Source organism: Drosophila melanogaster, chromosome 4 (assembly GCF_000001215.4).
Source record: "Drosophila melanogaster chromosome 4".
Taxonomy (NCBI): domain Eukaryota; kingdom Metazoa; phylum Arthropoda; class Insecta; order Diptera; family Drosophilidae; genus Drosophila; species Drosophila melanogaster.
Window position 1 is genome coordinate 306,505 of NC_004353.4, and position 25,589 is coordinate 332,093.

Consider the following 25,589-nt stretch of genomic DNA (forward strand, 5'->3'; position numbering starts at 1 on the left):
TATATGAACTCAAATCATATATGTTCACAAGACAGAAGATAAGCATTGATGTATATCTTTTGAAAGGAATACGGTATTACCAAAGACACTAGAATAACAAGATGCGTAACGGCCATACATTGGTTTGCCCAAAGACCCTAGAATAACAAGATGCGTAACGCCATACGATTTTTTGGCACACGATTTTTTGGCCGTGGCTCTAGAGGTGGCTCCAGGCTCTCTCGAATTTTTGTTTGAGAGCGAGAGAGCGAAGAGCGCTACAGCGAACAGCTCTTTTCAACGCACAAAGTGGTAGGAGACATCTGTATGTGTGCACACGTATGCTCATGCATTGTAAATTTGACAAAATATGCCCTTCACCTCAGAAGTTTTTAGACTTTAAATCTATATTATTTTTGATCAATTGGCACCATGCGAAAAATTCTTGTTTTGCATTGCCTTAACGTTATTATTATTTGAAAATATATCAGAAATAGCCAAATCTATGTACATATTATCACAAAAATAAATTTCAAAAATGACTTTATATAAGAATATTTGTCATTAGAGTATTCATCTTGCGGCGTGTGAAAAATTAATAAGGCAATGATTGTTGAGTGCTTGTGTCCGCACTTCGTGCCTCAAGATATGAACAAAGCATTAGAATTATTCTAGTATATTACTTTGATATTACTTTTGCAATAAACAGTTATCATATTTAATTATTTAGTATATTTATTAAATCATTTGACTTAATATGATGTAACATTAACATTAAAAGTGTTTTAAAAAAATAATTTCTCTTTTAAAAAATTGTCAGATGAGAGACAAATTAGAATTAAACATAAATATAAATGTGTAAACGGTAGCTAATTCGAGCGGCGATTTTAACAAACAAATTTAAAAAGCTTTAAAATTATAATAGTCAGGGCGCGAATTTTTAAAAATTTTTTTATTTTATCATATTGCTAGGAAATTGGCAAAAACTACCCTAATATGTACCATGTAAATTCGTTTCTTCGATCAGAATTGATTTCGGCCCGAAAATCGTCTTCTAGCACAACACGCACACTTATACGCGTTCTCGTCTCTTGTTTTTACTCACACAAGCAATCAAATTATATTTTTAGATTTCTTACGCTCTCAGCGGGAGTGAGCGGAAAGAGAGTAATTTTGGCAGTCACCAAAGAAGTGGCTGCATAGTGCCAAACCAATGTATGGCCGTTACGCATCTTGTTATTCTAGTGTCTTTGGTTAAACTAAAGTATTTTTAAAGAAATACCGAACTACTTAAACGGAATTAAAAATTAAATTTCTTTGAAATTTATTGATCATCAACCGATGGTATATTATAAATAGACTTATATACTACAGGTATAACCTGTATATAGTATGATCTAAATCGTTGATATAATGAAATACTAACTACAGTCAAACCACGGACAATTGTTTATTTGTTACGTTCATTATGACTTCAATATTTCATATTTCATTATAAATTTCATTACAAATCTTTACATCTTTCTTGATGTGTGAAAATGTTATAAGGACTATTGAACTCTTTGGTTTGTGCTGCGATTTTGTGTCTTTTAAGCGAGAAGGTATAATTTGCCAGTCCATGTGCGGTCACACTGATGACAAATCGTTTTTATCAAGCGATATTGGGAACTAACTTTCGAGTTTGCATATGTGTATGCATATGTATATTTAATTAAGTTTTGGTTTTGTCTGATACACAAGATGATTATTACAATTAAAAATCTTCAACAGCAAACTTTTACTATTGAGTTTGCCCCGGAAAAAACGGTATGTGTACAAATAGTCAAATACTAGTATATTCACATGTATGGTATATACAATTATTGCAAATGCATATGTGTGCTTATACAGGTATTTCTTACAATTAATTTGTTGTACCATAATAAGCAGGGATTCTGATTACAAAAGGTTTTGGAACTGAAGAAGAAAATATTCGAGGAGCGCGGTCCAGAGTACGTCGCCGAAAAACAAAAACTGATCTACGCTGGCGTCATATTGACGGATGACCGCACCGTTGGTTCATACAACGTTGATGAAAAAAAGTTCATTGTGGTAATGTTGACACGCGATTCGTCTAGTTCAAATCGTAATCAACTTAGTGTAAAAGAAAGTAATAAATTGACTAGCACCGACGATTCAAAGCAATCTATGCCTTGCGAAGAAGCCAACCATACCAATTCGCCTAGTTCCACAAATACAGAAGATTCAGTTTTATCACGTGAAACCAGACCTTTATCTAGTGACGAATTGATTGGCGAGTTGGCCCAGGCTTCCTTACAATCGCGCGCTGAATCTAATTTGCTTATGGGTGACGAATACAACCAAACAGTCCTATCAATGGTGGAAATGGGTTACCCAAGAGAGCAGGTTGAACGTGCGATGGCTGCTAGTTATAACAACCCGGAAAGAGCCGTTGAATATCTCATTAATGGCATACCTGCAGAGGAAGGTACTTTTTACAATAGGCTGAATGAATCAACGAATCCTAGTCTAATCCCCTCCGGACCGCAACCTGCGTCGGCAACCTCTGCCGAGCGTTCAACAGAATCAAATTCAGGTAACTTGATGGGATTTCAATCAGCAGTCAATTTATGTATTCTTGTATGAAACGAAAATATATAATTTCTACCCAGAAGTACTAAATTTGCACACTTCAAAACATAGTGAAATTAATAAACCCGATTTGGCTCTCGCTCTTTAATGAAATTATACGGCCTTAACATAATTGCGTTAGTTTTCCTGGTCAAGAAATATTGTTGATCAAAACTTATGTTGCACATTCGTTAATAAATAATAAAAGAGTTCTCTTAGTACTGGAAATATATGCAGCTGTTAAAGATTCACTAAAATGTTTGTGAGCTCGTTGTCCCGCAGTATCATTTACATATATATGTCAACAGACACTAAAGGAGCGATAATTCACGAATTTTTGTCACTATTCTCTTCAAGGACAGGGCATCACTATATGTTTTTAGTTAATTTAATTATTATTTAATTATTTATATTTACGTTTCAGACCCCTTTGAATTTTTACGTAGCCAGCCACAGTTTCTTCAAATGCGATCTTTAATTTATCAAAACCCTCATCTTTTGCATGCAGTATTGCAGCAGGTAAGTACACTTATAATAATAATTACATGACACGTAAATGATAATTTTTTTTACGTATAGATTGGTCAGACAAACCCAGCCCTTTTACAACTTATTTCGGAGAACCAAGATGCGTTTCTCAATATGCTTAATCAACCGATTGACCGCGAATCGGAGTCAGGCGCCACCGTTCCTCCCGTTTCGAATGCGCGGATTCCTTCAACTTTGGACAATGTTGACCTCTTTTCTCCAGATTTAGAAGTAGCTACTTCAGCACAAAGATCAGCCGCGGGTACAAGTGCAGCACATCAAAGCGGTAGCGCAGCGGATAACGAAGACTTGGAACAACCTTTAGGAGTATCAACCATTCGTTTAAATCGCCAAGATAAGGACGCAATAGAACGGGTATATAGGAGTGAATAATTATATATGGACTGTCGAGTTACTTAATATATTCTTCTTCTAGCTAAAAGCTCTTGGATTCCCAGAGGCCCTTGTACTGCAAGCGTACTTCGCTTGTGAAAAGAACGAGGAACAAGCAGCTAATTTTTTGCTATCGTCTAGCTTCGATGATTAGGATGACAAAATGTAAGAAGTTATGCAAATAACACCGGAAGCGTTACATTTAAAGTTAGATGTTCTTAAATTAAATGTAAAATGTCGATCATAAAAATTCTTTTATATTCTTTTAATACCGTCGGCGTATTGTACTTGTTATTTGTTAAAAATTGCAGCCATGGGTAAAATAGAGTTACGATGTCATTTTTACTAAATATTTCACCACGACATTGTCTTCAGCATAAGACTGCAAATGTCTACAAATTTATCTGTGCCAATCCATGGTAGGGAGGCCTTGGATTAGGCCTTCACCTAATGGATGGCAAAGTATATTTCTAGTGTGTGTATTTCTAGTGTATATGCAATACACACATTAATTATTTTAAGGTCGTATTAAGCTAAAGAAGTCTTATGATTTATTCTTTCCTTATCTTGGTTGATTTATAAAATATTTTTTTGACTAGTGGGAGTCCACAATTAAGTCACTTAACACATAAAGTACTTTTTGTCGTCCTGGATGTTGGACATATGACTAAAATATATTAATCATTGTATTACATAAATTTCGTGTTTTTTTATTGTAAATAATGTCCGCAATTATGCCCTAATAAGCTGTGGCGTCTCTTTGGTGATTCCTTTCAGGATGAGTCGGAGAAATAAAACAATTTCATTAATTGCATGACATTCATAACAATTCTATAGTCGAGTGCCTCGACTATCAGATACCCTTTACTCACGAAAAAACTAATTAAAATTTTTATAAATATTTTTTATTGCTTATTTTTACAGGAATAAATGTTCTCCAGTTTTACAGTACTTAGATTATCATTAATTTACAAATATACAAAACTGTAGAACATTTGGACTTATGATACTTTTCTGCTTGCCAATTAATACGACAAATATAAAACTCGAACATTGTAATATGCATTATTAATGCAAAGAATTCTACACTTTAATATTAATAAATCTCTAATAGTTTCATGTATGGCTATGGTCCCCTCTATAATGTTGCTACAATTATAAATCTTTCCTGACTCAATGTAGATTCAAAGACACAAGAATTATTGGTAGATTTGGTAGAACGCAGGTAAGTGGAAAGAGAAGCACTCGTTAATACTTCTTTCCTTGACACGTTCCAGAACTTTAGACTGGGTCGAATTAACTTTATAAACATGGGCATACCCACCGGACCACAAATAACGTTATTCTAGTGTCTTTGGTTTGACTGTGTTAATGACAAATCTTTAAGCTCAAAATTGTAGTATAGAAACTCTTTGGTGACCATTGACACGAATAGGACTGCCGACCACAGTGACATACATATAAAGTGAAAACATACACATTTATGTGGAAATGGTCTGGCAACGACGAAAGACAAGCTTCACAGCTTATCTAACGACAAATCAAAAAGTTAGAACGATAGAGTGGTGTTTACACACAAACTACCGGATTGATGTACACTTTCTCATATCGATATGACGCAACCTAGTGATTTTGGAAGTATTAGTAAGATGCTACGCGGTGAAAAGATACAAAATATTATAAGATTGTATATATGTAAAGGGAAAACAATTTATCCTAATTTGAAACAAATCCATGCTACAAGTAATTGAACATTTTACCAAATTTTGTCGATTGTGCCCAAGGAGAAGAGAATCGAGATCAGGTTTCGGAATGGCAACGAAAAGGAATAGTACGCAAGTCGGCGCCGAATTTCGCCAGCAGACTCGTCATAGTCAAAAACAAAGATGGATCAACTTAACGCCATGGTTTAAAAAACTGCCTAAAACTGCAGTCAGCAAAGCTATTTGTCGTCGTGATTTTGGGAAACAGTTTTTTTCACGTTCTAGTAGAAGAGAAGTGCCCATAATACACATCATTTATAGCCAAAGAAGTTTTTAAAGATCTTTGCTAAGATATGATTCATATTTACAAGACAAGACAAGAACAGCGGAAATAAAGAACGCGCGAAAAATATTCCGCAAAGAAGTTGAGCAGAATTAAAGTAGAAAAGACGCAGAAAGGTATCTATAAATGTAGAAAGTCATAGCAGAAGTAGTTATAGAAATCCGTAATCTAAGGCCGTAACAGAAGACGTTATCCAGTAAACCAATGGTGACATTGCCAAGCTGCCTTTAAACCGTCTCTTACTTTTTACTACCATTCTGAGAACGTAAACTATCCATTGTTATTAAATACAATAAAAACATATATAATTATAAATTAACATATAGTATATAGGAGCCGGAGTCAAAATTCTGATGCCAATGAATTCGGCGCCGACTTGCGTACTATTCCTGCCTGCGCAAGTCTAAATATTAAAGTAAAATATTTCTTGCACTACTTTTTGACCTTCCTCATTTTGCTTGGTTTACTCACAATACATTCTCGTATAAGGCCTCTCAAATCACTCAACTTTACAGAAAGCTGACAAAAGTTGACGTCGGTACCAAATTTGACTTTCATGCGACAATTCATTAAATTCAAAATCTTTGTGCAAAGCACTTAATGTTAATAATTGTATATCCGAGAAATTAAACCCAATATATTTATAGCTTAATATCCCTTAACTTTTACTTCATCTTATTTGACAAAAATATATGTATTACTACATTACTAGTGATTATGTCCAAATGTTATAATTAGGGGTAGCAGTGCGCCGCAAATCAGAATTACCAATTCACTATATTTTAGTGCTTGAATACTATTGCTTCCATTTATATCATTCGTAGCAACACCTCGAGATTCCTCTAGCAAACAATAATCATGCTGATCGCTTTTCGTAAATCCCCCTTGGGTAAGCTCTGGTAAAACATGCACAGTTGCTACGTACAAAAATGTTCCAGCGGAGAATAGCATAGCTATACCAGTGGCATTCACGGAATTTAACGTGTCCTTCTGCTCCTGTCCGATCCCAAAATACGTTAAAATAGTCATAAGGGGAGCCGACAGGGAAAATAAGACTAGGTGTCTGCGAATTTGATGTCTGTCTACTTTTTCGTGCAGTAAGAATGTCACTAATCCAAATGCTGCTGGTGCCTTATGAAGCATTATAGCTAAAAATACAATTATCTCAACGTCTTGATGGCTAGTGGTGGCAGCTGCTCCCAATGCAACTCCATCAGCTGCAAAAGAACAACAATTTTTAAGATATGGTGGGTACACCAATATAAGCTTCTTTACCTGCGGCATGCACAACCAATCCAAGAGTTAGTGTGGCATTGTTTTTTTTATTACTTCCAACATTACTCTTCCGCTGAGAGATGTCCACCAACATCATGAAGACAAATCCAAGCACAAGAGAAAGTCCAATGGTCTGTGAGTAATCTGGTTGCTCCGGAACTGATGTCCGTTTTTGGGATTGGCCACTCCCCACATACAATGATCGAATGCCCTCCGGAATAATAACAACGAGAGCAGTTCCCACTAACAATCCAGCTCCCAGCACAGTGACACATTTTAGCTTTTCCTTTAATGACATTTATTAAGTAGAACAAATTAATGCACTAGTGGTGCTCCAAATACCTCACATTAAATTTTTTTTGTATTTAAAATGCCATTGTTTAGTACCGACCTCGCTTAATTTCATCAGCATCGGTATGCTCCCTGCCAAATAAGACCCCACAAGCATAACCAACACTAATAAAATGAGAATTATTGTCTCCTCAGCCATGATTGCCCAACTTAATTTTAATGAGCATAATACCATCAAAGCTACATGTTTTTGCCAACTCAATCGCTAGAGATGAGCCTTATTAACATTTTAACAACGCATATAGCAGCAACCAACTGTGGAACTTATACCATATTCTACAATAACACTTCAACCAAATTAACATCTCATACCACAACAGAACTATACAATTTGTTTTCTTCTCATCCCGTTAAAACTCGCGATCCTACAGACGTACGAAATTTTCCCAGACTGTGAACAATACCTTTAAGTTATTATATTTCATGTCTTACCCACTGGCTTATTATACAAACTTATTGAAAACGGTTTTAGATGGTCCGATACAAATGTATGATACCATTTTTAATTTATATATAATATATATAAAACATATATAATATAATATAATATAATATATATAATATAATATAAGATAATATATATAATATAATATATAATAATATATATAATATTATATAATATAATATAATATATATAATTTATATATAATATATATTTAGAAATAGTACCAAGCATTCTCAACCGACTTTTAACCGATTTTTTATTTGCTCTCATGTGAAATTTAAAAAAAAGAAAAAACCTTTAATGGTTTTAAGAATAATTGTTCGAATGGAGCTAGTGAACCAAATTTTCTTTAAGCTATTGTTTATCGGAAAATTTAACTTGTTCGCAAAACCTATAGTAGTTGCTCTACCTTTTACTGGTTATGATCGGTCACCAGTTAATTTTAATATTTTAAATAAATTCTGTAAATATATTAAAGTGTGCGGTATATAGTATTTTCCTGGTGTCACCGTGTGTTATCCTACAATAATTGCTCATTTGGCTTATCTATATATCGTCAGAAATCACATAACATAAAAAATTCTAGATCCTTATAATTTATTTATTTAATAAGTTATTTAGGGATACATCACTCTCTCGTACTACATGGAGGGTTGTATTCCGTATTATGATTGTATAGCGCAACGTGAGAATGTAATTTATCTCAGTGCACAACGTGTATTACACCATTTACATAAACAGTTTGGTAACCTAAGGTCATACTATTAACAGCACTGTTGATTTTGGTTTATTTATTGTCAAATAGGTAAAAAGTCTAAGCATATGGAATAAATCAGGCTTTATTAAATCGAATCTAGTCTAATTTCAAAGAAAGTCACATTTAATGTTTTTTTTTTTTTAAATCAACTAACTAAATTGTTTCTGTTTATTATGAAAGTTGTGTATACATATGTGCATTTTATATACATGCATGCGTACTTATTAATTTAAGATTTCTTGGGGATTGGTACTAATTGGTACTGTATATGTGAGTTTTAAACGTTTCATTATTTTGCTAATTTCCGATAAACTTATAAAATTAAATGAAAATAGAATAAGTCGTCCAAGGTTTTTAAGAATAGATGGATCACGAATATTTGCACCTTCATCTGGCGTTCAGAATTGGCAAAAACAGGATTCTTCCAACGTTGAGTGACGAATCGTAATCAAACAAATACATCCATATAATTTAATGAATATCTCGTTTTGTAACACTATTTTTTTATTAGTTACTACAATTTGCTCAGTGCGGAGTAAAGGTAATGCATCAATAAATAAACAATCGTTGTGTGATGTACAAGTGTTCATCGCAAAGTTTAAAACGAGCCAAGCCAAATCGCGTATGAAATAGTATAATAAATCTTTTAGCGATTGGTACTTCCCCTTAACAAGCGTGTGTATAAATATCCTTAAAAGTAAAGTCCAATGTCAATGTAGTGTAAAACATACACGATAAGGATATTCAACAGATTGAAAGTATCTAGACGTCCATATGAAAAAAATATCATCATATCATATATCAATTTCCAGTTTTTAAGGAATGGAAAGTTTTCTTCAGTTTTTTCCGTTAAGAAACAAAAATTTTTTTAAGTAAAGGTGTAGAAATATTAACTATAACAGATCCTAGATTTTATATCATTATACGCGGTACTCGTTTTTTTTTGAATATTTTTATGTCTTGGCAATCTTTTATCGATAAACAACACATCGAGATTTTGCAGATGTGGGGTGATATGAAGTCAAAAAACATATGTTACCCATCAAACTACGATGCAAGTTTGGTAGAAAAACACTATTTACCTTCGAGACCAATTTTGCTCCTTGGCCCAACCAGTTTCCACTTTTTATGTCTTCTTTAGTTTCGGCCAGGTCTATTGGCGGCAGGTATTTCCTTAATCCTTGTGGCCGCACAACTTTCAAGATTTAAGCTCTATGTGGGAGCTGCATATAGAGGTTTTGGTTTCCCAATCGGAAATTTTTGCAATCGTGATTTTTCTCGTTCGCTAAAACAAAAAAAAAAAGCTTTTCTTTGGCTCGGTCGCGTAAATGGTCTTCTTTGATCTTCCTTTTACTTTGTGTTTGTTATGTACAACTTTTAAAAAAAAGCTTACACTGCATTTAAATATAAAGTTTTACAACTTAACTAAAATACAAGATAAAACGAGCCGTATAAATTTTCTTTACGTGTGCATATATTTCAGTTAAATCTTCGAAAAACGCATGAAATGGGTAATTGCTTAAAAATTAGCACTTCAGATGACATTTCACTTTTACGCGGCAATGACAGTCAAATCAGCGGGACACAGCCAGTGTATCATGTAAGTACCAATGCACGGGTGCGAGTTTTAACGATAATCGTCGATTTAAAGAAGTCCAAAATTTACTAATTTGTAGTCTTTTAATCTTCAACAATTACATTAAAAATGTTTTTTATGAGTTTATCGAAATATTCTTGGTCAATAATTATTTTTAAAGCAAAGGTTTTGTATAAAACCTGGCCTTCGAAACTAATTTTTTGATTATTCTTAACGAAGATATTTGCAAAATAATGTATTTTTATACTCAGTTTTCTCTGTGACAGTTTCAAAAAAATTTCCCGAAAATAAAAGTGTTGAGAAGAAAAATTTTTCTAACTTGTAAGATACTATTAAATAGTAAAGTAAATGGCATCGCTATAAATTTTTGAGGAATTATGGATTACTTGGCAATCAAAAAAAAGGAAATTATTGGGCATTTTAAAGATTTCTTGGGGATTGGTACTGTATATGTAAGTTTTAAACGTTTATAAAATGAAATAATAAAAAATAAATAATAAATGAAAATAAATAAAAACGTCCAAGGTTTTTAAGAATAGATGGATCACGAATATTTATACCTTCTTCTGGCGTCCAGAATTGGCAAAAACAGGATTCTTCTAACGTTGAGTGCCGAATCGTAATCAAACATCCATAGAGTTTAATGAATTTCTCGTTTTGTATTATTATTAGTTACTACGATTTGTTCAGTGTCGACGAAAGGTAATGCATCAATAAATGTATAACCGTTGTGTGATGTATTAGTGTTCATCGAAAAGTTTAAAACGAGCCAAGCCAAATCGCGTATGAAATAGTATAATAAATCTTTTAGCGATAATATACTTGCAGTACGAAGCTTAGCTATGTATTGGTACTTCCCTCTAAACAAGCGTGTATATAAATATCCTTAGAATTAAAGTCCAATGTCAATGTAGTGCAAAACATACACGAGAAGGATATTCAACAGGCTGCAAGTATCTGGATGTCTATATGAAAAAAAAATCAGACATTTTTTTAAAAGAGTGCGCGTGGCAGTTTTGGGAGGTTTGTTGTGGTCGAAGCAGAATGTTTTTTGTCAAATCGATAAAAATTGTGGACGTGGCCGTTTTGCTTGCTATGAGAGCCCACAATTGAAAACAATCTGTCTATAATCTTCATGCTTTATGAAGATTGCTTTCATATACAAAGATCGGTATGGCCAGATCGACACGGCTATTAATTCGGATCAAGAATTAATATACATTATAGGGTCGAAACCGCTGTCTTCTGCCTGTTACATGTTTTTCAGCGAGTAATTTAACTCAATTGATTTCTGACGGCAGAGTGCGCGCGAGAAGCAAAGCGAAGCCAGAAGCTATGAGCAAAGCAAGAAGATGGCAGAGTGAGTGCTTTGCGAGAATCGAGCAACATTGCTGTCTTTTAGTTATTAATGTGAACGTGATGGATTCGGACGAGGAATTTTTTGCATCAACCACAACTTTTAGCTTTCTGTTAATAAGAAAACTGGCGTCCAATCCCTTAACTGCAATATAAATGGAAAAGGCTAAAAGGCGAATTTATTTATGTAATCACTAACGAAACCACTCAGAAAGGTTCTTTAATGTCTACTTCGACTTTTGATTATATTAAAAAAAAAAATTAGAAGTCGTTTGATGAAGAATTGGGCAACCAAAACAAAAAAACATGTGTTTTGAAAATAAACGGTAATAAAAGCACAGTATACAACATCGTACCAAAGACGATAGAATAACAAGATGCGTAACGGCCATTCTACATTGGTTTGGCACTATACAGTCAGTTTTTTGGGGACGTCCAAAATTGCTCTCTTTCCGCTCGCTTACGCTGAGAGCGTAAGACATCTAAAAATTGAATTGGCTTGATTGTGTGAGTAAAAACAAGAGACGAGAATGCGTTTATGTGTGCGTGTTGTGCTAGAAGACGATTTTCGGGACGAAATCAATTCTTATCGAAGAAACGAATTTACATAATTGGGGAGTTTTGGCCAATTTCGTAGCAATATGATGAAATTGCGCGCTTTTTAAAAATATCAAATTGGAATATAACAAAAAATAAAAAAACTGAACAACTGAATCTAATGTGCATTTTAAATAATAAAATTGGATCATTTATATACATCATATTAAGTCAAATGACTTAATAAATATACTAAATAATTAAAGCAAATACAAAGGAAATTATTATAACTACTGTAATTTAAAACATAAATTTTCCAGAAAGAAGACATTACGTTGAAAAATAAATATTTCATAAAAATAATACGTAGTAGAAAATAAAAATTTATAAAATAAATAAAAATATGAAAACTGTTTACTGCAAAAGTCATATCTTGAGGCACAAAGTGCGGACACAAGCACTCAACAATGCCTTATTAAAAATTATTCACACGTCGCAAGCTGAATACTCTAATGACATGTATATATGACATATATATATATATTCTAATATAAAGTCATTTTTGAAATTTTTTCGTGATGTTATGATTCGGCTATTACTATTTCTAAGCTTTATTTAGAAACGTTAAGGCAATGCAAACCAAGAATTTCTCGCATGGTGCCAATTGATCAAAAATAATATAGATTTAAAGTCTAAGATCTTCTAAGGTGAAGGGCATATTTTGTCAAGTTTACAATGCATGAGCATACGTGTGCACACATACATTTGTCTGCTATCACTGTATGCGCAGAAAAGAGCTATTTGCTGTAGCGCTCTCCGCTCTCGACAAAAATTCCAGAGCCTGGAGCCACCTCTAGAGCCACGGCGAAAAATTCGTGTGCCAAAAAATCGTATTCTTTATCGATTGAGCTCGCAACTCGCTTCGCGCAATGTGGCATCTAGCCCGTCTCAACGTTCACAATAATTATAATATTATAATAATCTACATTTTGATTTAACGAATTTGAAATAAAGTATATCCATTGGATTTAATGAAACTTTAATTTCAGCAGGGAGAGCATTATCAACGAGAATTGTACCCTTCCACGTCGTCTTCGACAACGCTAACACCATCTTCTAACAATCGTCAACTTTCCGATGAAAATCAAGTGAAAATTGCAAAGCGAATTGGATTAATGCAGTACTTGCCAATAGGAACATACGACGGGAGCTCAAAGAAAGCACGAGAATGTGTTATCTGCATGGCTGAATTTTGTGTTAATGAAGCCGTACGTTATCTACCTTGCATGCATATTTATCATGTTAATTGTATAGATGATTGGTTGTTGAGAAGTCTAACTTGTCCCAGTTGTTTAGAGCCTGTTGATGCTGCCTTGCTGACGAGTTATGAATCGACATAGCGTTATAAAAACATTAGCTTACAATTTTGCTGCTGTAATGTGTTTTGGGATAACAAAACCTTTGCTTACCAAGTATAAATTAATCTTTTATATATTTCAATTTTATTCTTTATTATATAAATTTGTTATTGTTTTATTATCGAAACATGTTATAATATTTAATTCATTTTAGCGATAACCAAAATCATAATTGCAATACTAAGGAGCTGAAGAATTTGAAATCCAAATTAGTTTGTGTATATATTGTAGTGTATCTACCCTCACTATAACTCTACTCTACATATATATAAGTAACGTACATACATTGTGACACTTTGTTGCAAACACAAATAAACATAATTCACATCAAAGACCACATGCACTTACATAAACACTCCAGCCAATGAAATACGATCTAACGCTTATACATAAGCCGATCGCGGAGCGTGAGAATGCTGAGCATGCACTTAGCAGCTCAAGTGGTCAAGCCATACATAACATATGTATGCCTTCTGCATACACATGTATATGTATATACAATATATACAATATGTACAATATGTAAGAACACCATGTACGGGTAGCTGTACCCAAAGACAGCAACATAGGATTCATTCAAATAAAACGATTCAAACGGAACAGACGCTCTGAGCTATTCAATATCTATTACACTGAGCTATTACTTATTACTTATTACATGGCGACCGTGACTTGGTCTCGAGTCTGCCTCTGTGTTGTGCCTCTGTGTATTGTGATTATGTATCGTGTATTGTGTTTGTGTTAAAAAAAAAAAAAAACAACATTTTGTGCCTATTATATTCAACGTGTGAACACACAAACATAACTAAAATGTACTTGTAGTACTTGGACGCATTAAATGCAAATATATGTTCAATTGAAACAAACAAAGCACAAAAACACACAAAAACACACACAAAAACGCACAAAAACACGCAAACACAGCACACACAGAAGAACAAGCGGCGATTGATGGCAGACGAGCCACAATTCGCCAATGCACAACCACAAGTGCAACGGGACCAGCCAACGCTAGAGGAAGCGTTGCGGTTAAACAACGCCGATGGACCACGCCCACTCACAGTAGCTGAGTACCGGGCACGGCAGGAGAAGAAACAACTACGAAAGCACAAACGCTCAGGACGGAGGATTAAACTACTACAACAACGCCGACTGGTCAAGGAAATGACCCAGTTGGCAAAAGAAGAATCAGCACGACAACGCTACCAAGAGCGTTTGGAAGCCATTGAACAAGAACTTCGCCAAAGTGCGAAGACACGCAAACGGGCTGCTTAAATGCAAATGCCCCAATTTGCCCTAGAATTAAAATAAACCCAAGCCGAGGCGGGAAACCGCTGCTTGGAAATACTAACAAAACTTTATGCTAGGCTTTATACTAAAAAATGTGGTTGGAGATTTTTTTTAAAATCCTATTGAATTGTAAATTGTGACTTGTGAGCCAACCACATTAGCACTATCAAATTTCCATGTCTCTGCCACTGAGTATATATACTCAGTTGCAAATAATTTGTGTAACTTTAACAACTTTAAATTTTCTATTTCAAAATAAAATTTTACATTTTAAATTTAAATGAATAACATTTTAAAAATGGATTAAAAAAAAAATAACTTTCTTAAAGAGAATTTTCTTTCTAAAAATACAAGAAAAAATAGATTTTTATTTTTCATATTATATATATAATAACATTATATATAATACTTCAAAAAAAAACGTTTCATTGAATATATAAAAATATTCAACACAAATTAAAATAAATTTTCTCTTCAATTTAAAATTAGGCAAATCAAATAAATATGATTATAGATGTATACAAGTACAGCGATATTCATAGAACTATTTTAGGGCGCCTCTATACGCGCATTTTTGTTTCTGTCCGTTTTACTGCCTACTGCTGGCTCAATATTAACGCGGAAGAATTACAAGAAATAGCTAGCCGCGACGAAGACGTCGCAATGCATTTTGAGAACGTCATAAATCCAGACGTCTAGGTAGTTTTGATAGACTAAATAAATATTCATACACAAATCAAATAAAAATTAGAAATAAAATTAGGAAACCTAATAAGTAAAACAATTATATTACATGTCATTAAAATTGAATGAGCATTAAAGATAATTCCATACCGAAGATAGACCCCCTAAAGACAATCATTTCGGAACTGTCTACTATGTTAGACAAAAATTCCAATATAGCGGACTCCACCGCAAACGTAATCAATACAGTTCAGGTATCACAGCCCGAACTTAAAATAATTACGGTACTCCTCATAATAATAGTAGTACTGCTATGTGCGAGTATGATAACGAAATTGTACAAACTACATAACAGATGCCTCAAGAAGAAATACTTGAGTAAGGCATTGGACCTAGATAAGGTCTAAAGTAGTACCCTGCGTACAAATTTCGAATATTCAATTAAATAGAAATTATCTTTACATATATATATAAAAAAAAAAGAATATCAAACATACTATAAATGAAATATTAAGTAGAGACCCCCACTTCGCAAGTAGACTATATTTTATACTTGCCGAGCAACCCGTAAGCCTTTACGAGTTGCAAATATTATACATTAACACCTACAACTGCGAGTTCTTTCCAATGTTCGGGTTGGAAAGAGAACAAGAAATCATGGTATTAAATTCAATACCAAATGTTATCGCAGAAGTTGTAGAAATATCAAACCCAATACTAGGGTCAACAGAAATAATAACAGTTCGTAAGAATTAGAGCATGGAATGGCATGAAATATGCACAACAATTAAAAATATTAAAACTAAATTCGATAAGACATATAAATGCTTATCGCCCAATAGGCCTATACAGGCTGAAACAATTAAAAAACATGCATCTACATTAGTCGACTGCTTTAATGAAGCACGAACACTAATATACGAACATAGAGAAACACTTAATTCTGAACACTGGTCTAAGTTATCAAGACTATTAATCAAACTTCGATTAAACTTGATAGCAGTTAAAAGGAAATTTAGTTTGGAAATTTCAATTCCAACAATACTAAATACCCCTTTAACGATTGATACAGACGAACAATCTGAATCAATAGAACCAGAAGAAATCGATTTAGAGGTCACCGAGTCGGAAGAAAAATATACCGACATCGAGGATAAAGACCTACTAAACCTAACAATTCCAGCTATATTAACATTAGCTGAAGACACTAATCAGGAAAAATTTAAAACAGAAAACATAATGGCACAGTCCAATATTGATTTTCTGAATACAGCATCAAAGCTTATACCCGACTTTGACGGTAAGGCTGAAAACTTAACAAGTTTTATAGATGCTCTAAACATTGTAGATACAATCAAAGGTGAGCATGAGTCTCTAGCTGTTTCGGTTATAAAAACCAAACTTAAAGGCCATGCAAGAAACCTCATAAGTAATGAGCAGACAATTGCTGCAATCATTACCCAACTGTCAAGTGCAGTTAAAGGAGAATCGGTAGAAGTTATATCAGCTAAGCTTCTCAGTCTCCAACAAAAGAGTAAAACGGCCAACCAATACACCCAAGAGGTGGAGAAACTGACAAAGGCTCTTGAAGGCGCCTATATCAGTGAAGGTTTAGGCCAAACTCTTGCCAATAAATACAGCACTACCACAGCTGTAAAGGCCATGACGAAAAATTGCTCCATTGATAAGGTAAAACTTATCATGCAAGCAGGCACATTCACAAACATGAATGATGCCATATCTAAATTTGTAAACAGCTGCACGGAGATAACAGGTCAGAGTAACACTGTACTCTATTATCGACGAGGTGCAAATAACAATAATAGAGGGGGCCGAGGTTATAATCGCGGCAGAAATGGCAACAATTACAACCGAGGCAACAATAATAGTAATAACTATAACAACCGTGGAGGAAGACGAGGCCGAAACCAAGGTAGAGGCCGCGGCAACTCCAACCAAGGTTACAATACCAACAATGTGAGAGTGACGCAAAACACGTCGGAAAACTCACAGACCCCTTTAGGAAACAATCAATAAATGCTAGAGTTCATTCCATCAATTATAGTCTTAATATATTCGTAACTTTTTACAATAATTCAACTGATAACAAGTTAACATTTCTCATTGATACTGGTGCAGATATCTCACTTTTAAAAGTTAATTCAGATAACTTCAAAATTCAGGATGACAAAATAATAAACATCCAAGGCATAGGCCAAGGTGTAATAAAGTCTCAAGGAACAACCCTAATAGATCTTCAATCAACAAAATATATTATTCCACATGAATTTCATTTGGTAAACTCAAATTTTTCAATACCATGTGATGGAATAATAGGCATTGACTTTATAAAAAAATTCAATTGCCAACTTGACTTCAAACCAAGTGAAGACTGGTTTATAATTAGACCCCAAAATTTAAATTATCCAATATATGTCCCAATAACATATAGCGCTGGCAACAATACAGTTCTTCTGCCAGCCAGATCACAAGTTATTCGGAAAATAGACATCAATAGCGTAAATGATCAAATATTCGTTCCTAATCAGGAAATACATAATGGAATTTATGTTGCGAATACAATAGCAGCATCAAAAAATGTATATATTCGACTTCTAAATACCACTAATTTCGACCAAATGGTCAAAGTAAACAAAATCAAATATGAAAATCTTAAAGATTATGACATTCATAATACCAATCTAGAAGATAGAAGCGAAAAAGTACTATCATTACTGAAGAAGAATTTTCCAGAACAATTTAAAAGTCAATTAACTGAATTATGCACAAAGTATAGTGATGTGTTCGGACTGGAAACCGAACCAATATCAACAAATAATTTTTATAAACAAACATTAAGACTTAAAGATGATGAACCCATTTATATTAAGAACTACAGAAGCCCGCATAGCCATATCGAAGAAATTCAAAAACAAGTAGGGAAATTAATTAACGACAAAATCGTAGAACCATCTGTATCTGAATATAACAGCCCACTCTTGCTAGTTCCGAAAAAATCATTACCGAATTCAGAACAAAAGAAATGGCGATTAGTAATTGACTATCGTCAAATTAATAAGAAACTACTTTCTGATAAATTCCCACTCCCTAGAATTGATGACATTTTAGATCAACTAGGTCGAGCTAAATACTTTTCATGCCTTGACTTGATGTCAGGTTTCCATCAAATAAAACTTGAAGAAAACTCAAGAAATATAACATCTTTTTCAACAAGCAATGGCTCATATCGCTTCACGCGATTACCATTTGGTCTCAAAATAGCACCAAATTCATTTCAGAGAATGATGACTATATCATTCTCTGGTTTAGAACCTTCTCAGGCATTCCTTTATATGGATGACTTAATGGTGATAGGATGTTCCGAAAAACACATGATTAAAAACTTAACTGATGTTTTTAATATATGTAGGAAATATAACCTAAAGTTGCATCCGGAAAAATGTTCATTTTTCATGCATGAAGTGACATTCCTAGGTCACAAATGCACAGACAAAGGAGTTTTGCCAGATGACAAAAAATATGACGTCATCAAAAATTATCCTGTCCCTCACGATGCGGACAGCGCAAGACGATTTGTAGCATTCTGCAACTATTATCGTCGATTTATAAAGAACTTCGCCGACTATTCACGGCACATAACTAGATTATGTAAAAAGAATGTTCCTTTTGAATGGTCAAGCGAATGCCAAAACGCATTCGAATACCTTAAAGAAAAGCTTATGCACCCCACATTATTACAATATCCTGATTTTCGCAAAGAATTTTGCATCATAACGGATGCTAGTAAACAAGCTTGTGGAGCGGTTTTAACCCAGAACCGAGACGGAATTCAGCTCCCAATATCTTATGCATCACGTTCGTTTACAAAAGGGGAAAGCAATAAGAGTACAACGGAACAAGAGTTAGCGGCAATTCATTGGGCAATTACCCATTTTAGACCATACATTTATGGCAAACATTTCACAATCAAAACAGATCACAGACCTTTAACATATCTATTTTCTATGACCAATCCCAGTTCAAAATTAACTCGCATGCGACTAGAGCTTGAAGAATACGACTTCACTGTAGAATACCTAAAGGGAAAAGATAATTTTGTGGCAGATGCACTGTCACGTATCACTATAAACGAGCTGAAAGACATATCAGCAAATGTACTAAAAGTCACTACAAGACAGCAAAGTAAACAGAAAAATATCTGCGCAGATACTAATATAAATAAACAAGAAGAAACTCTTGTTAACGCTTCTAAGCCCAACGTATATGAAGTCATTAATAATGACGAAATACGAAAAGTAGTGACTCTGCGAATAACTGAATCAAAATGTTTATTCAAACATGGAAATAAAGTTATAGCAAGAATTGATGTTAGCGATCTGTACACCAATGGAATTCTAGACTTAGGTCAGTTCTTCCAAAGGCTTGAAACACAAGCCGGTATACATGAGATCAGCCAACTCAAAGTGGCACCGAGCGAAAAGATCTTTGAAACAATTTCAATAGACTCTTTTAAAAAAATGGGCAATAAATTATTGAAAATATTGAGAGTAGCGCTACTCAAGCCGGTGACCCAAATATATGATCAAAAAGATCAAGAAGCGATACTGTTTACATACCATGACGATCCAATTCAAGGAGGTCATACAGGCATTACAAGAACGCTAGCAAAAATTAAAAGACATTATTATTGGAAAAATATGACACGTCATATCAAAGAGTACGTTAATAAATGTCAAAAATGCCTTACGTCTAAAACAACGACGCATACAAAAACACCCCTTACAATAACGGAAACACCAACTTGCGCTTTCGACAGAGTGATAGTAGACACTATAGGTCCACTACCCAAATCGGAAAATGGTAATGAATATGCAGTCACTCTAATCTGTGACTTAACAAAATATTTAGTTGCCATACCAATTCCCAACAAAAATGCAAATACAGTCGCAAAAGCTATATTTGAATCATTCATTCTGAAGTACGGTCCAATGAAGACGTTCATTACGGACATGGGAACAGAATACAAGAATAGCATTATAGCCGACTTATGCAAATATCTGAGAATAGACAATATAACGTCTACAGCACACCACCACCAGACATTAGGTACCGTTGAAAGAAGTCATCGAACCTTCAATGAGTACATTCGTTCATATATATCAGTAGATAAAACTGACTGGGACATATGGTTACAATATTTTGTGTACTGTTTTAACACTACACCATCCGTAACGCATAATTACTGTCCATATGAACTAGTATTTGGTAAGACTAGTAATTTAGCAAAACAATTTAGTAACATAGATAATATAGACCCTATATATAACATAGATGATTACGCTAAAGAAGTTAAATTTAGACTAGAAAACGCGTATAAAAGAGCACGCATATTATTAGAAAGAAATAAAGTAAAACAGAAAACCAGTTATGATAACAAAGTTAGCGATTTTAAACTAAAAGTAGGAGATAACGTTTTAATAAGAAACGAAACAGGTCACAAACTAGAACCAACGTATCTAGGGCCATTCGAAGTAATTAGAATCGAAGAAAACAATAACATAGTAATTAGGAATAAAAAGAACAAAGAACAGAAAGTTCATAAGGATAGGTTAAAAATATATAATTAATGAAACGTTTTATACAAAATAAATAACTAAAAAAAAAAAAAAAGGGTCTGATCAACCGAAAAAAAAAATTTAATAAGTTTTTGTCTAAGAAAGTTAAAAATAGAAGCATAACGTAATTATAAACAACAAAAAAAAAAAAAAATATAAAAAAAAAAAAATTCTTTTACACAAATTATTCTGAGACCAAACTTTTTCTAATAGAAAGGATAAATAAGAAATAATATAAGAAAAAAAATGTTTTAATTAATTAAATGACTACATATATTACGTCATTTCTCTAAAAAGGGAGGTGTAGTGTATCTACCCTCACTATAACTCTACTCTACATATATATAAGTAACGTACATACATTGTGACACTTTGTTGCAAACACAAATAAACATAATTCACATCAAAGACCACATGCACTTACATAAACACTCCAGCCAATGAAATACGATCTAACGCTTATACATAAGCCGATCGCGGAGCGTGAGAATGCTGAGCATGCACTTAGCAGCTCAAGTGGTCAAGCCATACATAACATATGTATGCCTTCTGCATACACATGTATATGTATATACAATATATACAATATGTACAATATGTAAGAACACCATGTACGGGTAGCTGTACCCAAAGACAGCAACATAGGATTCATTCAAATAAAACGATTCAAACGGAACAGACGCTCTGAGCTATTCAATATCTATTACACTGAGCTATTACTTATTACTTATTACAATATATATATAAATTGTTTTACCAACATTAATTCTATATTTGGTATAACAAAAAAAGATTAAATAAAATGTGAGATTTATTTAATTCCGGCATTCATTTCATTTCTGTATAAGTATGGGTCTTGTTGGATTCTGGGTAGCCCTTTTGGCTCTCTCCTGCTCATAGCATACATGGTGAATGTCCAGAATAATTCTTATAATTTTAAAGTTTACGAAGACGAATCCTTTCGTTTTTTACTATATCATGAATTGTTAAAAATGAAATAAAAAACAAGCTTAGCATAAAAAGTTACAGGATAAAAGCGAAAATGTGTTCTCATCTATTTCTTATGATCGATTTTTACTAACATACGTATTGTTTGCAGCTTAGCTCACAAAGCAATTCGACGGCCATGAAATTAACTTCAACAGAGTCGGATTGTTCTTTATTATCTTAATTACGAAACAATACGTGCGTAGATTTAGATGAATGAATTCTGGCTTTTGATTCAAGACAGAGTACCTGAGGATTTTTGCCGAAATAGCACGAACATTTAAATTTGAAAAAAGTTCTGGTCCTCGTTATAGATCCGTGCTTTTCTGTTTCTTTTGCACCGTTTGGTCGATTTATTATAGTGCTAACCTTTTCCACGTGTAAGTAAATAAAACATGTTTATTCATTGAATCATTTATTACATGTAAGACGATAAAATATTAATTAATGGCTTCAGTGTGCGAGACAAAACCGATCCGCTTACATTTTGAGTTAAAGGTGGTTATAATCAATGTATGTATGCCCTTGCATTACAATTATATTAATATTAAGTACTTTATATATTTTGTTAGCATACATACTAACAAAAAAAATTAGAAATTTACATTTTTTTTACGGATTATTTTTGCTGAATTACAAAATGCTTTTTAACCAATTCACAGCTACATTGCTGTTATCCTGAACAAAACCTTTTTTTATAAAAATTCCAAGCTGTGCTAAGGATTTCTTAGAATTGTTATTTCTGAGAATGTGTGCGGTTTATTTTTATATGGATATGGATGCCACTGAAATTTAAACTGCAGTTTCAGTGTGACTGTGGGATGATAGACGTTCGACATCAATTTCGGGTATGGTCAGCTCATCAGGTATATTATCGGCATACTCAATGGAAGACGTTTCCGAAAGGCGTTTGCTCAACGAAGTCTGCTTACGCAGTACCTCTGCCAGGGATGTGTTGGTGTGATCACCGTAACGGGCGTCCAGACCCTGGCGGAATGCGTTTACCACTCGTATCTAAGCGTACATTTAGTAAAAAGAAAAGAACAACACCAAGAACAGTGACAAAAGGGACATAAACAATAGTATAAGAAGAACATCTTTAATCATTCAAGCTAAAGATCCAATTATACATATATGAACATACTTTCTTTTATGTATATTTCTAGTTCAAATTAAATACAAATATTATTTTGACAATTCTTACTACGAGCAGATGCGACACATAAATGATAAGATAGATCTTAAGTTAATAATGGGATATCCAAATACCAATTAATTCAGACGGACAAATAATCAGTAACAACACTTCATATGAGTTGCTTATTCTTTTTAATATTTCGCTTATTTTGTTCATAATTCGGAGGACTGTAGCTCGGTAATTTACCAATTAATCAGCAATCTAAAATTAATTTGCCTAATCATGCATTATGCGACAACCTTTTTTTGATTTTATTTAAGTGGTGACGAACAAACACATTAAAAAACTAAGTATATCGTTCTTCTACATGATGGAAGTTTAAAGCAAAACCAGTGGGCACGAAAAACCAACTAAATCATAATTAAAAAAGAAATATAACCATATATATTTTGGATATAGGTGGGTTAAAAATTCGGCATATTAAATTAAGCTTGTGGTTGACACACAATACGCCTATTAAATTGCCTTGCCTTTCATTACCTTATTATTACGGACAAACAGACGATTTAAAAAAATTGTGTTCTTAGTGAATAGACAAACGTACTACAAGTATATCATCGTTCATTCTTATAGTTACGCTTTTGCCGAGATAGAATTTAATAATTCGACTTATTTTAAAACTGTAAAAATAACATAAAACAAAATTGTTAAGGCTTACAGCTTGATCAGTGTTGCTCTTGCTATATGGGACCGGAATCAAGCGTTCTTGCAATTCGCCGCCTATTACCTTTAAGAATGAAGAGAAAGAGAGGGAGATAGAAAGTAATACAGAAAATATAAGTGGGAAAGAGTAAAATAGTCATAAAAAGGTTGAAATTTATATTAATCTTGCCGCTATAAATGGATCACTACAAACACTTTGGCTTTACTGTACTAATTTTTTAATTCTTAAAAAGCAAATAAATATATGTTTAACTAGAGTTTAGGTGTTGAAAAGTAAACAAAAATATGTAATTATCATAACAATGTACGTTTTTGAAAAATTATCAAAATACAATTAATCATGTAATAGTAGTAGTAAAAGTGGAGGATATGAATAAGATTTTTACCTAATAATAATTCTGGAAAGGACACACCAGGTCTGTTATGGGAAATTATGACAATTGTTTTATATATGCTAAAGAAAATTAATTATTATATAAAACATTTTTTGATGCACTAACATTAACCCATTTATTACGTATGCTCATGTACGCAAACGAGCGATTAATAAGAATATCAATGGAAAAACCACATTTTTATTCATTTGTGAAAAATAGATTTTTCCTAGTAGATGGACCAACATATTTGAATATTTAAATATATAATTAATTTAATTATTACAGACATTTTCAGTATAAATGTACAAAAGTTTAAATATATCATTATTAGATATAGAAAAGAACGGCATTGAAATTTTGTGATGTTAATTTGAAAGCGGAGGTTAATATACTGAACAACGAAGTTCGTATGATTAAAACTTCGGTAATACCACACATTAATCAGAGAAAATACACATAAGATCTGAAATAGTGTTAGTAATAATACAACTGAGGTAATACATTTTTTTTGTGTAAAACACGAAGTTTTGTAAAATGCATGCTTGCTTACGTTTTTTATATTGAATAGTTAGGCATTATAGTTAGAGAACTATTCGTTAACTTTCTATAATTGGGTGTTCATATAAATAATGTTACATTTTCGAAATCGCTTACTATACATGCACATTTGTATTTATGAGATTAATAAATTTAAGTTTGCCTCTTTAGAGTTAAAAGTTTAATCAAAAAAATATCGCGCATTCACCTTTGTTTTAACATACTGTTTCGAAATAAGCATGTGGATACAAATATTTTAATAGCCACATTGAGCTGGGCCATTGATTTGGGATTGCGCTTTGAGAAGCATAACCAGTCTAATTTGGAATTGTTATAGGCTTAACCATATTTGGTGCAAACACCCACTAAAACCATTTAAATTCGAGTCTCATTCTGTCCATTGGAATGTTTAGTTTCGATGTTACCACGTATTTTTTGTTGTAAGGTTTGTGCGATTTTAGAGAAGCTTTGATTGGAAGAAGGGACGTTTGAGGGCATTGATGAGCGCTGGGAAGTTAGTCCGTTGTGTAAAGTACGCTGTTGCTGTTGCGGGTCTTCGTCAATATAAGATATGTCCGGCGACATCATGCCACTTGACACGTTGAGTTGAGTCTGCGGTGGTAGTTTTGGTTCCTGTTGTTGCTGGTGCTTGATGTAATTGGGGTTCAGTAGATTAAAATTGTACAACGGGTGACCACCGCCCACTGCAACGGGGATACCCGTACGGGGACTGCGTAAGCTATGTAAGCTGTGCATCGATCGGCGCTCATTTAGGTCTTCCAATGTCGAGCGGAAAGCACGAATCACACGCAACTGAAACAAACAAAATTTGACAAAAAACGAACAAAAACGGAAACATAAGCATAAAGAAAACAACAAACGAAACAACATTACAGTTACAACA

At 33.5% G+C, this 25,589-nt stretch overlaps 4 protein-coding genes across 19 annotated transcripts in view, besides 5 other annotated features; 2 read left to right on the plus strand and 2 right to left on the minus strand.

The window, feature by feature from the left end:
* The first annotated feature begins 80 nt into the window (after nucleotides 1-80).
* Nucleotides 81-1,232: a mobile genetic element.
* Nucleotides 1,233-1,588: 356 nt separating this feature from the next.
* Rad23 lies at nucleotides 1,589-4,318 on the plus strand. 3 transcript variants are annotated; one of them, NM_001272123.1, is made up of 5 exons: nucleotides 1,589-1,785; nucleotides 1,927-2,575; nucleotides 3,035-3,129; nucleotides 3,190-3,513; nucleotides 3,575-4,318. In NM_001272123.1, exons 1-5 carry the CDS (start codon nucleotides 1,720-1,722, stop codon nucleotides 3,683-3,685), a joined length of 1,245 nt encoding a protein of 414 aa, NP_001259052.1. In that variant the 5' UTR covers nucleotides 1,589-1,719; the 3' UTR covers nucleotides 3,686-4,318. The 3 variants fall into 3 exon arrangements, with proteins under 3 accessions (NP_001259052.1, NP_726561.1, NP_651918.2); NM_166752.2 differs by having other exon boundaries at nucleotides 1,909-2,575; nucleotides 3,575-3,798; NM_143661.3 differs by having other exon boundaries at nucleotides 3,575-3,798.
* Nucleotides 4,319-4,358: 40 nt separating this feature from the next.
* Nucleotides 4,359-4,402: a mobile genetic element.
* A 23-nt stretch (nucleotides 4,403-4,425) lies between these two features.
* Nucleotides 4,426-7,583, minus strand: Zip102B (Zinc/iron regulated transporter-related protein 102B). Of its 4 annotated transcripts, none has more exons than NM_001144383.2 (3): nucleotides 7,516-7,583; nucleotides 6,853-7,138; nucleotides 4,426-6,794 (listed from the first exon to the last, which is right to left on the minus strand). In NM_001144383.2, exons 2-3 carry the CDS (start codon nucleotides 6,947-6,949, stop codon nucleotides 6,286-6,288), a joined length of 606 nt encoding a protein of 201 aa, NP_001137855.2. In that variant the 5' UTR covers nucleotides 6,950-7,138; nucleotides 7,516-7,583; the 3' UTR covers nucleotides 4,426-6,285. The 4 variants fall into 4 exon arrangements, with proteins under 4 accessions (NP_001137855.2, NP_001284713.1, NP_651919.3 ...); NM_001297784.1 differs by having other exon boundaries at nucleotides 7,244-7,583; NM_143662.2 differs by lacking the exon at nucleotides 7,516-7,583 and adding an exon at nucleotides 7,244-7,409.
* Nucleotides 7,584-8,418: 835 nt separating this feature from the next.
* Nucleotides 8,419-24,883, plus strand: Rnf11 (Ring finger protein 11). 2 transcript variants are annotated; one of them, NM_001272124.1, is given in 4 exon segments: nucleotides 8,419-8,453; nucleotides 9,889-10,005; nucleotides 12,948-13,535; nucleotides 21,659-24,883. In NM_001272124.1, coding segments are annotated over 2 exon segments (441 nt in total). In that variant the 5' UTR covers nucleotides 8,419-8,453; nucleotides 9,889-9,912; the 3' UTR covers nucleotides 13,296-13,535; nucleotides 21,659-24,883.
* Nucleotides 11,157-11,272: a mobile genetic element.
* Nucleotides 11,715-12,789: a mobile genetic element.
* Nucleotides 13,540-21,658: a mobile genetic element.
* The window catches only part of PMCA (plasma membrane calcium ATPase), a 30,725-nt gene continuing 26,824 nt past the window's right edge, over nucleotides 21,689-25,589 (minus strand). For 5 of the 10 annotated variants that reach the window (NM_001201585.2, NM_001201586.2, NM_166755.6 and 2 more), the window contains 2 exons: nucleotides 23,767-23,835; nucleotides 22,312-22,924 (listed from right to left, as the gene is read on the minus strand). In NM_001201585.2, coding sequence (NP_001188514.1) covers nucleotides 22,703-22,924; nucleotides 23,767-23,835 — 291 coding nt within the window. In that variant the 3' untranslated portion in view covers nucleotides 22,312-22,702. Of the gene's footprint in view, nucleotides 22,925-23,012; nucleotides 25,499-25,589 lie in introns of those variants that run through there. The other 5 variants (NM_001038714.4, NM_001201587.2, NM_001014688.4 and 2 more) reach the window with 5 other exon arrangements.

Excerpts from the sequence above, each read along its gene's own strand:
- Zip102B (NM_001297784.1), bottom strand. The coding sequence starts at position 7,342 with ATGGCTGAGGAGACAATAATTCTCATTTTATTAGTGTTGGTTATGCTT. Across the intron at positions 7,139-7,243 it reads TGCTGATGAAATTAAGCGAG|GAAAAGCTAAAATGTGTCAC; the intron begins GTCGGTACTAAA and ends ATGTCATTAAAG. Across the intron at positions 6,795-6,852 it reads ATTGGTTGTGCATGCCGCAG|CTGATGGAGTTGCATTGGGA; the intron begins GTAAAGAAGCTT and ends GTTCTTTTGCAG.
- Rnf11 (NM_166753.3), top strand. The coding sequence starts at position 9,913 with ATGGGTAATTGCTTAAAAATTAGCACTTCAGATGACATTTCACTTTTA. Across the intron at positions 10,006-12,944 it reads GGACACAGCCAGTGTATCAT|CAGGGAGAGCATTATCAACG; the intron begins GTAAGTACCAAT and ends CTTTAATTTCAG.
- Rad23 (NM_001272123.1), top strand. The coding sequence starts at position 1,720 with ATGATTATTACAATTAAAAATCTTCAACAGCAAACTTTTACTATTGAG. Across the intron at positions 1,786-1,926 it reads AGTTTGCCCCGGAAAAAACG|GTTTTGGAACTGAAGAAGAA; the intron begins GTATGTGTACAA and ends TGATTACAAAAG. Across the intron at positions 3,130-3,189 it reads TGCATGCAGTATTGCAGCAG|ATTGGTCAGACAAACCCAGC; the intron begins GTAAGTACACTT and ends TTTTACGTATAG.